General features: G+C 44.2%; 1 protein-coding gene across 1 annotated transcript in view; it reads right to left on the reverse strand.

The window, feature by feature from the left end:
• Window positions 1-10,984, reverse strand: part of LOC147421855 (putative amino-acid acetyltransferase NAGS1, chloroplastic) — a 44,553-nt gene extending 33,569 nt beyond the window's left edge. Inside the window, exons 1-2 of the mRNA XM_086503482.1 lie at window positions 10,378-10,984; window positions 9,803-9,890 (exon numbers count right to left, since the gene is read on the reverse strand). Coding sequence (XP_086359608.1) covers window positions 9,803-9,890; window positions 10,378-10,779 — 490 coding nt within the window. The 5' untranslated portion in view covers window positions 10,780-10,984. The remainder of the gene's footprint in view (window positions 1-9,802; window positions 9,891-10,377) is intronic.
• Window positions 10,985-13,242: the final 2,258 nt, after the last annotated feature.

Here is a 13,242-nt window from a genome sequence, read left to right on the forward strand (position 1 = left end):
ACCAAGGATCTCCTCGTTTTCTTCCACTTCGGGTTGCTCATCAGGCTCCCCATCATCAGGCACATCACCCTTAACAGGTTTCAAGAGACTCACATGCAATGCATTGTGAATCCTCCAAATATCTGGCAGTTTCAATCGGAAGGAGACATCATTTATCTTGTCAGTGATCTGGAAAGGTCCGTAGTATCCCATACTAAGCTTTGGAAAAAACCTCTCCTTTCCCTTTTTCTTTCGTAGGCGTGCCTTCTCAAAACGTAAGAGCACCCAATCATCCTCCTTCAATTTCAAGTCGCGACGATGGCGATCCGCTGCCTTTTTCTGTCGTTCTTGAGACTCTGCAAAGTCTCGCGAACCTTGGCAAAAACCGTATCCAAATCTCGCGAATATTCATCCGCTTCAAATATCTAATCTTCGTGCTCAGGAAGGATGGAACCTTCGCAGCACTTTCAACAATCTCACATGGTGTCTTCCCCGTCGAAGAGTGTATCGTGTTATTGTAGGCAAATTCCACCAAAGGTAAGTTCTTTTTCCATTGAGTCTTCTGATCCGAGATACAAGACTTCAATAAATCTAAAATCACTGAATTGGCAATCTCAAATTGCCCGTCAGTCTCCAAGTGGAACGATGACGATAACTGCAACAACGTGTCAATGTTCTCCCAAATTGCCTTCCAAAACAAACTCATAAATCTGGGGTCTCTGTCGGAGACAATCGTCTCAGACGCGCCATGTAATCGGAAAATCATCGTGATCATTCTGTGTTCTCGGGAGATCAAAAATGAAATCCATTTCAATACTTTTCCAGGGGCGGGTAGATATGGGTAAAGGCTTTAACAATCCCTGTGCCTTATGCCTGTCAAACTTTACCTTCTGGCATACCAAGCAACTACGCACAAACTCTTCCACATCTTTCTTGAGTCTCGGCCAAAAGAAATATCTCTCTACCTCTTTCATGGTGGTAGCAATGCCGCGGTGACCCGTAAAAGGTGGACAGTGGCATTCAGTCATAACCTTTTCCCTCAACGGCTGTGTAACGCACAACATAGTCTTTTTCATCAAGTAGCCTTCCCGAAGGGAGTATCCAACTATTGTCTCCCCATCCCGTATTCGTGTGAAAATATCTGCAAAATCTGTATCTGTGGCATACTGATCGACCATATCCTCGAAGCTCTTATGATGTATCACGGAAATAGCCAGAACCAACGGTTTTCGAGACAAAGCATCTGCCACCACATTCTTCTGTCCCTACACATGGACAATCTGGAAGTGGAACTGTGACAAGATGTTCACCCACCGCATCTGCTTTTCCTAAACCTGCTTCTGTGACAAGAAGTAGCACAAACTCTGATGGTCTGTAAAGACAGTAAAATCCGCTTCGAGTAGGTAATGCCGCCACTGAGTAAGAGCATGGATAACCGCCAAAAGCTCTTTCTCATAAATCTGTGCTATCAACTCCGGCCTAGAGAACAATCGGCTCTCATAAGCTATGACATGGCCTTCTTGCATCAAGACCGCACCCAGACTACGACCACAAGCATCACAATATACTTCAAATGACTTCTGCAAGTCCGGCAAAGTCAAAATAGGTCCCGTAGTCAATTTCTCTTTCGATGTCTGAAAGGCAGTCACCTCCGTGGGTCCCCACGAGAAAGGTACTCCTTTCTATGTCAAGATATGCAAAGGGGAAGCAACCTCTGCAAACTTTCGTATGAACCGCCTGTAGTACAAACACAGTCCCAAGAAGCTTCTAACTTCATGGACATTCCTCAAGTCGGGCCAATCACAGATAGTCTCTATCTTGGCCGGGTCCATTTGCACTCCTGCTACTGACACAATGTGTCCCAAAAAATGTATCTATGGTAGGAAAAATTCACTTTTCTTTGCATTAATCACTAGCTTGTGATCTCGTAATGCCTGAAAGACCTGAAGCAGATGATCTCTTTGTTCCGCCTCATTCTTGGAGAAAACAATGATGTCATCAAAGAAAGTGCCAACAAATAGCCTGTACTCTCGAAAACTCCTGTCCATCATCCGATTAAATGTCGCAGGAGCATTGGTTAAGCCAAAACTTAAAAGGCATCACCAAAAACTCAAATAACCCAAAAGTCGTCCGAAAAGCTGTCTTGTAGACGTCTCCCGGCGCTATCCTAATCTGATGATATCCACTCTTCAAGTCAATCCTGCTAAAGCACGAGGATCCCTGTAACCTGTCGAGTATATCATCGATCCTAGGAATTGGAAATCTATTCTTGATGGTGATTTGTTGAGAGCTCTATAATCGATGCACATTCTCCAAGATCCGTCTTTCTTCAAAACCAACAACACTGGAGAGCAATACGGTGAAGTACTAGGCTGGACAAGACCCTTTTCCAAGAGGTCTTTCACTGGGTTCATAATCTTTTCATTTTGTACTCGACTCACATCGTAAAGTGGCCGATTCGGTGGCGTGCTTCCAGGTATCAGATCAATGGTTTGAAGATAGATCAATGGTTTGATCTTCAAGCCCTCTGAAAAGCAATCGGCATGAGTGTGGAGAAAAATCTTGGCGTTCTTTTGATCAGGTCAAAACATATTCAACCTTTATCCATCGTTCAGTTCTCTCCCAAAAGAATGAGTAAGAAACTGAAGTTCATCAAGTACAATCTCAAAGCCCTTCATTTATCAAAGTCGCTTTCTCGGCCCGATAGTCAACCACGGCGTAGTTCTTGTGGTACCAAGGGATACTGAGTAGAACGTCACTCGCGTGCCCTAAACACCCCTGTCATTGCAAACGAAGTTTGCCAATGCTCGGTGTAATGGAAACATCCCATCCGGGTGCCAGTCGAACTACCTCCGCCTGTGGCGTCAGTCTGTCGGGCGTAATTTCCAAATCGAGCCACCAATTCCAAGTGAAATGAAGTTGGCCTTGGCTCCTTCAAAAGAGCTTCCTGATCCTTCACTTTGCCCCAAAAGCGGCAAAGTTTGTACTTTCATTCATTAGATTCGATGCAGGTCCCACGCCATGTGGTACCAGTTCTGTTTTTCTATCTGCCTTTTCTGCCACGTTCCTCAGCTGCTCTCGAACTCTCGGGCCTGTCGTCGTCTTTATCATGTTGTTCTTTCTGTACCTTTTTAGGGCACTTCGCGGAGATATGTCCATGTTCCCCGCATCCAAAGCACTTCCCCTCTCTGAGAAAGCGAGCTCTCTCCTCAGGAGTAAGCTTGGGTCATGCATCCTTTTTCTCTGGGTTGCTCTTTTTCTTTCTACTTTCATTCCCAGAAGTCTATTTGGCTCGTTGTGTCATGGCCTCATCTGTGGGGTAGGTCAGACTACCAGAGTAAACGGCAAAGCCCCGCTTTGCATGACTCATCAACTCGTGAATAGAAGCTGACTTCTGTTCCAAGCAGTGATCTCGGATCTCTGTAGGTAGACCCAAGGTAAACCGCTCAATCTGCTCTCTGAATGAGATCTTCTTGAATGAAGAGGCGGAATAGAGCTCCAGAATCTTTCACAATAAGCATTGATTGTATCTTTCTTGGTCATCCGAAGATGGTTCCAAGCAGCTCGTATATCTCGTTCATATTCTTTCGTCAACCAAGAAGAAATAAAAAGCTTCTATAATTTCAGCCATTTAACTGGCGCAGTCTTGTTCAAAAGAAGCGTGGACGACCAAGTACGAGCATTCCTCTTAGAGTAAGAGGCAGCTCTTCGAATCTTGGAGTGCTCTGAAAAGCGTCCTCCCGCGAAAGCAATGTCAAACTGCTGTATAAAAGGCAGCCTTCGAAGCATCTGAGTATCCTAAAAAAGTATCAAACTTGATCAAGTGGCCACCTTCCTTAAACTCTCGGACTTTCTTGCTTTTATCTTCGAGAAAGTCATACTGGTTAGCTTTGTAAAAATTCTTCTTGTTCGCATAAAGCTTTCTGTCATCGAAATCTGAGTTGTCTGTAGACGAGTCCTCAGTAGAACTATCAGTCTCTGGGCGAGATATAGCCTTCTTTGCCTTTTTCTTGCCCTTTCCGAAGCTGTGTCTTGCTTCGCTTTTTGCTTTTTCTGTCTTCTTCGCTCGAGTCTGAAGAGCTAGAAGAGCTGTCAAAAGAAGAAGAAGAACTGAGTAAGCCTTCAAACTTGACACGCTTCTTTTGTTTCTTTGCCTTGTCAAAAGTTGACTGACGACCCAAATAACCTGGAAAGTTAGTGCTTTTCTTCTGTTTTTTGCCGTGCTTTTTGGCTTTCTTTTGCGCGTCAAAAAGCTGAGCAATCCGTGCATCAACCACGTTCTCCACTTCCTTCTCCGTATATTTTCTTGGAGGCAGAAGGTTTCTTGGGAGCAGGTTTCGGGAGTGGTGTTGTGGTTCTCTGTCACTCCGTCTGTACCTCTTCCAAAGAGGTCTGGTTCATATATTTTGCCATCTTCGGGTCCTTGGCAAAATTGAGCACCATCTTTGTTGCATCGCCAATCAATTGACAACGCTCCATCTCTTGCTACTCCGCCTGAGTAGGCCTAGGCGGGCCATACTCCGTGCCGGAATCTTCGTTGTGATCCCTGCCCGCATCTCCACATGCAGAGGGAGTCAACTGATCCTTGCGTGAAGCCATAGGTGCCATGGAAAAAAAAATTCGGGGATCGGATTTCTCGTAGAAGAGAAATCGGTCGAGCTCTAATACCACTGTAACAGACTTGGACACTCCAAGTCAAGAATCAACCGCGACAGCACCAAATAACCACTTCAAAACAAGTCACAGATCACAATAGATGTACACTGGCCTGGCGGAGTTCCGTGCCTAGAGATATTGGCCCCAAAGACTGGCGCCCCTCTTTTTATATTAATCAAATCAAAGTACAAGAGAGTGGCTAGGGTTTCACTCTCAGACTCTGCGTCCATATGCTCTGAGATGTGAGGCCCTCACCACTAATTTAAAGGTTACAAGGGATGCCCAAACGCAGAGCCCCAAAAGCTTCAAATCAAAAGCAATTGCTCTCTCTCTCTCACAGAGAGTCAAAACTTGAAAGCAAAAGCATTCTCTCTCTCTTTCTCATATTGTAAAGAAAAAGCAAAATTTGCGTCGCTCATCATTTTCAAAAAAAAAATTTAATAGCCTCCGCGATTTCCGGAAATTAGGGTTTTTGGCAAAAATTAGGGTTTGCAGGAATTTTAGGGTTTTTGGCAAAAATTAGGGTTTCTGCTGTCCGTAGCCACGTCATCACTTTGTGACAACCAAACCAATCTGTATGAGCCATCCTACCTGCATCTCCTGCCTCCAATCCTCCAATGCCCACCAAGGCACAATCCATTCCAACGATGCCATCGAACCACAACTCGGCATGGCTTTCTATGTGCATGAGCTAGGAGAGAACCTCTACCAAAGTTGGGAGATAAGACTACAGTGAGATTACGGAGGGTGAGTTAAACAACTTTGAAGGTAACAATCCAATTGATTAGAAGGCCAGAGGAGAAGAGCAACTACACTGCCATCCAAGCCAATCTTTGGGTCACTTTGAATGCAAAGGTGTCATACTTGATCTCTCACATCTCGTGAGGAAACTCCCAAGAAAAGTCCAAAACACTAAAGCCACAATCCACAAACAAGTCAAACCATCCACTTCCAAACAAGAGGCACTGTCAGTACCATGCATTCCATCATGTGAGAGGCCTCAACAAGTCCAAGTAGCCACAACAAGCAATGTCAATACCCTCGATTACATCATGCATCTTAGTAAGTAAAAGGCCTCAGGACGACTGAAAGGCCTCGGCATCAAATCTATGCCGGACCACACTTGGTCACTTGTACGAGCAGCTTGTTATCAGCGTGGAGAGCCTTTCCAAGATCTCTCTTTGTCTCTCTCATTCTCAGATGTCCCGTCTCTCTCTACCTTAGTGATCTCTCTTCTCCACATGCGCGCCTTGTTGTATGTGGCATTGCAAGTGTTCTAGATCGGAGTCGAGGTATCCACCGGATCACGAGCAAATTCTTGTCTTCAATGCATCTTCTGCTACCACCTTTGACAGGCCCAACCTCCTCTCGAGGAGTGAAAATGGCATCAGTGATCCGCTCAGCAAAAAGTATAGCAAAAGAGCCCGCAGCAACATTAAGGACTTCGATCCGTATGCAAAGCCCCAGTGGTATCCCTGAGAGGCCGTATACTCCCAATAGGTGTCTGCCTAAAACGCAAGCAGGTTTCAGGAGAGGTTTCTCCACTCTTGACCAGATTCTGACACTCAGAGCTATTATTGAGGAGGGTAGACACCATGGCAAGAGGATCTATTGTAGCTTTGTGGATTTCCGCAAAGCTTTCAACACAGTGCCAAGAGCCAGACTTATACGCAGATTACAGGACATGGGTGTGCCTACAGAGCTGATTTGGGGGATTCTGGCTCTATACAAGACAGTGATGGGGCGGGTACGCACAAGTGAGGGAATGTCTGACATGGTCCTCTCCACTATTGGAGTAAAACAGGGATGCCCCCTATCCCCAACTCTTTTTGGGATGTATGTGGATGAGTTTTCGGACTATGTAGAGCGTCAAGGGGACAGGGGGGCTCAGCTAGCAAGGACATGGATTCCGCTGTTACTATATGCTGATGATATTGTGCTGATTTCTGACTCTCCAGAGGGGATGCAGCATCATTTGGATGCTCTGCATACATTTGCTCGTGACAGTGGATTGTCTGTCAATTTGGGGAAACCAAGGTTATGGTGTTCAACACCACACCACAGTGGGTCAGGAGGTCGGCACCCACATTTATGTATGGCCAGGAGACTGTGGAGTGCACAGATGCATATACTTACCTTGGGGTAGTCTTCGGTGGACCGGTGTTTTCACTAAGGAGAGCATCAGAGACTAGACTAACGAGAGCATATGCAGCTTTGGGAGGACTGGAGAGGATGTGTTCGCAGGTTCAGTTTCAGGAACCGCGAACAAAGCTTTGGCTCTTTGACACTCTAGTGACTCCAGCTATGCTCTATGGAGTTCAAGTATGGGGACCCTCAGTAGACCACCATGGGAGATGTAACAAACTGCTTACATGTCAACCTAAAGAATGGAGCCAACTTACAGATGTCGGCCGAGGGGCCTAAACCCTAAGAAGAACAAGTAACAGAAGAAGTCCTACCAACTTATGGGGACCCCGTCCGATGGGACCCCATGTGACACAAAGGAAGAAAATAAAGCAGGATCCGAACACACGCAGAAACTGATGACGTGGCAGATTTTCGAAAATTGCGTTGGCATGATGACGTGGTAGGCTGTACGGATTTCCGCATTTTGCGCTGGCTGATGACGTGGCAGGCTGTACGGATTTCCGTAAATTACGCTGGCAGCTTTTGGCATTGCTTTTTGGACCAAATGCTTTTGAGTTTGAAGGCTTTTCACTATAATTGCTGTTTAGGCCAAGGGCCTTTAAATATGAGGTTAGGGCTCATTCTCTGGCATGCTTCCTGGAGAAGGTGCAAAGTCTCGAGGACCGGCTTGTACTGTGTTGATGCAATATAAAGAAATACCGAAAGGGGCGCCAAGGTTTGGGGCCAATACTCTCTGGAGTGGAATTCCGCCACTCAGTGTCGCGTGTCGTCTCTCTCTTTCAGTTCTTATTAAAGTGCTAAAAGTCTGTCCTGTCTATTCTTTTCTATTGACACGCGGTGCCCGTCTTATGACAAGAGATCTGGCAACACAGATGTATGGAGAGGCCTCTGGTCTCTATGATCGCTCGGATGATTCGGCCTAAGGCCTCAGTATCACATGAGATTATCCGAGCCGAGCTAGCCGCCCCCCCCCCCCCCCCCCCTCGCGATGGAGGCATTGACGAGATCAATTTCCTTTATGCACGGTCTATGGGATCTCTTCAGGGACAGATACGCTTGGCTTGACCTAGAGTCATCTCCACAACTAGCTCTACTAGGCAATACAACATGTTGGTATGGACAGATGACAACATGGTTTCAGTCGCATGGTCTCAACATGGATAGATTACCTCCGCTTCAATACTCCCTGGATACACCCTCCCTGTCTCTCACATGGACAGAGATCACCAGATTCATGTGTCAGGATCTGATTCAGCTAAATACAAGGAGCACATGGATACAGCCGACACAGGAGTTACGAACGAAGATGGCCTTCTACAGTGAGCATCTTCTCCAACTCACGGAGGACAGCTTTGTGACTAGGCCTGCATACATGGACACACACTTATCTCATGGGATAAGATGCGCTATTGGACTGATACGCACATCCTCACATCAGCTCCAAATCGAGACTGGCCGATTTCGAGGGGTGCCGGCAAGAACTAGGATATGTCACCTATGTAACTTAAAGCCAGAGACAGAGCTGCACTACACGTCACTGCCCGGCATACTATGAGATACGCGGCCGCTTCCACTGCCTGTTCAGAGAAGGGTTCGGACCTTTTTCTAGAGTCAGGAGATACAAGGATCAGAGGTGTCTCGGATTGTTCCTGCTAGAGCATGCACAGATTTAGGGAGAGCTTGCTGAGGACATCAGAGGAAAGGCAGTCTCAGAGACGAATCACAGATTTCTTTACACCAGCCAGAGGAGAGCCAACGGAGCAGTCATTACAGCAGATCTCAGAGCCTACTCATACTAAAGGTACACTGCTTGATCGAGCCACGGAGCTTGGCAGATCCAGACGTCCACCTCGGGGGGTCTCCCACTGAGTTGCACGAAACATTTCTGAACTAGAGAGTCGAGACGTCCACATGCCAAAAGAACATGAAACGGAATTCTCCAGGACAAGGAAACGGCGGGGGTACACCCAATTGAGAGTAGCCAAACACAGAGTTCACGCACACATGGAAGAATCGTCGCGTGCAATCATGCCAAGAAGAGAATTCTGTAAACTTATGGAGCTCTCTTTGTGTTGTGCAGAGGACTCCACTCTTTGTAAAGCTTGTCAGGGAGGCTTAATTTAGGCTGACTTTTTTTTTAATAAATTAACGCAAGCTTGACTTTTTTTCAAAGAGAAAAGTGGACGCAGCGCCGTTTCGACGCGTTTCGAGGCAGCTAGAAACGTGCAGCCCCACCAGAAACGCAGAAACGCATTTCCAGAGGCTGGGGTGCCGTTTCCTGCAACACAGGTCTCCCACTACCAACGAAGGCTGCAACAGAAGATACAGATCACTCTAGCTCGACATGCAAGACGCCCAACCAGAGTACTGACCATGGAGGAGGTCGATGAGATCCGACAGCAATCAATGAGAGATTTTATCTGAACCCACAAACCCCCCCCCCCCCCCCCCTCCCCCCTATTTCCTTTCTCCTTAGTGTTTTAGTGCTAGTTCTCTGTAACTTTGTAATTTCCGTACTCAGACATGGTATCAGATTCACCAATTGTAACTTTTTGGTCCCATAGGTCATTTTGGCCTTTTGAAGACGTTAATATAACATTTCATCACATCACACATCTCTCTCTCTCTCTCTCTCTCTCTCTCTCTCTCTCTCTCTCTCTCTCTCTCTCTCTCTCTCTCTCTCTCTCTCTCTCTCTCTCTCTCTGTGTGTGTGTGTGTGTGTATGTGTATATATATTGTGTGTATGTATATGTGTATGTGTATATATATTGTGTGTATGTATGTGTGTATGTGTATATATGTGTGTGTGTGTGTGTGTGTGTGTGTGTGTGTGTGTGTGTGTGTGTGTATATATATATATATATATGTGTGTGTGTGTGTGTGTGTGTGTGTGTGTATATGTTTATTTATTTACTTACTTACACACACACACAAACACAGAACTTTATGTATGAGAAACAGCAAATATCCTAGCACAAAGCTTAATTTCCATTCCCAATCAAAGGTAAATTCATTCTACCTTTTTCAATCAAGAGTCTATCAATTTGTAAATGGGTGCCAGGAATGATGACAAGCTTTATGCCAAGTCCATGGATAAGAGAAAGATCCTGAAAATAATGTCAATGTGTCAATCTCTATCAAATTTCAAACCAGTCAATGCAATGCTTTAGGTTCAAGGCCAGTGTGTGACATATCTTGAAAAACACTTTCTCACTGTCAATGAGCCAGTAGATGAAAAGAGAGGTGAATTTACATCTATATATCACACGAAGTGAAAATTTGAGCAAAGTTAGCAGCTCAAGGTGAAAAAACCTATGGATAAGTAACGCTAGCACATGCAATCCTGGTTGCAAATACGTACTGAGACAGGTGAAATTTTTAATAGATTAAAAGAATAGAAACTTTCAAACTTTTGAATGATCTTTGCAAGACGTTGCGATCACATAGAAGAAGATGAACAAGAAACAAGCAATTGAGAAGTAATCATCAAGGTAAGAACTAAGTATATGCAGTAATAAATGTATTCATTGTAATACATCCATGTAAAAGCTTGACATGGGAAAAATCAAATCAGCTTGAGAAACAAAGTCATACCTGACAAATTCCATCTACAAAAGGACTATCGAAGATTTCAGGAGAGATAACCAAGACAAAAGTGCTGCCTTGATGACCTCGTATGTATGGCCACGCTTCACGGAACCAGCTCACAAAATGTGTTTGAGAGTCTTGGGGGCTCAAAACAGCTGCATCAAGATGAGAATCATGAGCATTTGGCACACCATCAGCAATCTCATGAACCAAAGGGCCACCATTAACAGAGCATTTGACTGTAAGGTCTGACGCAAGATGCTGTTTTGGCAGCAGCTTGCAATGATGTATAAAGCGATCTGGGGGTTTCCTGCAAGTGTGAAGAGGAAGAAAGGTCCCGGAACATTGGTGGTTGGAAGTGGGTTTTGAAAGGGTGCTCTGCATTGGGGAGGTCCATGGAGGTTTCATGGAAGTGTCAGAAGAACTTAAAGATGCATTGAACAGGCGAAAGCGCGGTAGTGCACACGTTGACAGGCAGCGCGGCGTCAGTTTCTCGTGCCGCTTGGTGTGCAGCAGATGAGTTCGCCATATCTGCGCCAGTTGGCGTCATATAACAGACAGAAGATCAATTCAACTGTTCAACAATAATGCCCCACGGTTCAAAGCTTCCAAGTTCCATCGTAGGACCTCAGCACTATCTCACACGTGCATGGGGAGGAGGGGATCAATGGCCCATGAGCGGGGCCTAACTTATCTATTTTCCTGAATTTACACAAGTTCCATCGTAGGACCTCAGCACTATCTCACACGTGCATGGGGAGGAGGGGATCAATGGCCCATGAGCGGGGCCTAACTTATCTATTTTCCTGAATTTACACAAACAGCATCGGACGGCTCAGGTCACACCCGATCCCCGAAATGGGCATGGGCCATTGATCCCCTCCTGCCCATGCCCATATGGCATGCCAATGGAGGAGGCACATCACTATGTGGCATATATTAATAGTGCCATTCAACTACACATGATGTTGACCTTTGTATGATTGTGATGGTGATAATGTGGCCACTAACAACGACCTAGCATGTTTAGTGTTGGAGGTTATATGGGCTACTCAGTCGCTCTATGGTAGATGGAAATTACCGCACTTGAAATTAGTAGAGTAGATAAGATTCTTACGATTAATGTTAAATCACAAAAACATCAATCGAGTTTCTAGTGGTGGTTGCCTCTGAAGCATTGGCATAGAGATAACCAGTTAGACTGGAAAAAGATTACTACCATCAACACTGGTTTCTTGTTATAAAAGCTGCCTTAAACATGGCACATTCCTCCGCAATGCTTGCCAAATGCATGTTTATATAACTATATATCCATATTGAGGAAAAAAGTAAGTGCAAACTCTCTCATTTTTAGAGTTTTTTCAGCTTTTGCACCTAGACTATACTAGTTTTGTCCAAAGAAAGCTTCAAATTGTGCCAAATTTTAGTTTTATTGTTAAATGAGATGTTGTTCTCCATCATTAAAATTTAAAGTAGCAATATCAAGTGACAAACCAACACCAAGCCATACCCTCTATAACATGGATAAGGTTTCAAAACTTGTAGAAATATTGGCAGTCAAATAATGTGGTGAACTAAGGGTGAACTAGTATCAATCATAGATATCAAATGAGGAACACCCGTGCCAAATCATGATGAGGAGTGCCAAGGTGACTATTGATGGCAAAGGCCTTAGTGTTTGGTTGTGTTTTTTTTCCACTTCGAAGATAATGAAACCATGGCTTTAAGTGGTGGGTGAGTTCTCTCTCATTGCTCTATTGATCTCTCCTTCTCTCACTTGTGGTGCCTCAAAATACAATATGACCATATGTATGCATGCTTGTTCATTCATATATTTGTTATTTGATATGATTTGTGGGACCATCTCACATTTGTTGTTGCGGTGGTGGTAGAGAGTAGGCTCTACTCTCATACATATGGAACTTACTATAATTATCTATATTATTTGATTCACCTTTCTTGTTATGATTTTTGAGGCGAGTGTAACCTCACAAACTAGATAGCTTGATTAGAACTCCTTGTTGATAGATGTGTAATATATGCACAAAGGGAGATAGAAAATAGAGAGGATAAGAAGGTTTCTAGTTGTGAAGTGTTCTATTGTCTTAGAGAAAGCAATAAGGAGCAGTTTTTGACGAGTCTCAAAGTAATAGCTTGCAAATTCTTCATATTTGGATAAGTAAATTGGTACAATTTTCAAAGTGGATCCATCTCTTGAGTATGTGTTATGAGAATGATTTTGTTGGCAAATTCTACTCCACTATGTTTTACAAAGATAATTTTGGCAACTCTTACAATAATAATTAGTCGTTGGCCACTCTAACCATAAATAACACATAATAATTAAAAACACAAATAGGAGGGTGCTATACATGCCACCAAAAGCAGTCAATTTTTCTTTTCTTTTTTTAATGTTGAGGCTTGCTTTTCACCAATTAGACAATAACTCTCTAAAAAAAATTACACAAGCTTTATTGAGCTTTATTAAAATATATATGAAGATTACACTACTTGCACACATGCTAGGTTTTGCGAACATGCATTCACTCGACTCTTCGCCTCCGTACATGCACAAAGCACCATGGGCTTCAAGACCATATGTCGCTTTCTCATTGAGTTTTCATCGATCTTCAATGACTCATGCCACAAACCCCAATTTCAACTGTGGCAACCTGAGAGGAAGCTTTTCTAGACTATCACACACACATGTTTTTTTTTTGTTGCCCAAGTGCTAAATGATTTTTGAATAGGCATAGGTTTAGCATAGCACCACCTACAACCTTTGAAAATTACCTCTAAATATTAAAATTGAATATGGAGGTGTAGGTTTTCCAAGTTTTTAGAAATAAATTTTATTGAGCATTGTCCAAC

The sequence above is a fragment of the Adiantum capillus-veneris genome, chromosome 27, assembly GCF_014529385.1.
Source record: "Adiantum capillus-veneris isolate H3 chromosome 27, ASM1452938v2, whole genome shotgun sequence".
NCBI lineage: Eukaryota > Viridiplantae > Streptophyta > Polypodiopsida > Polypodiales > Pteridaceae > Adiantum > Adiantum capillus-veneris.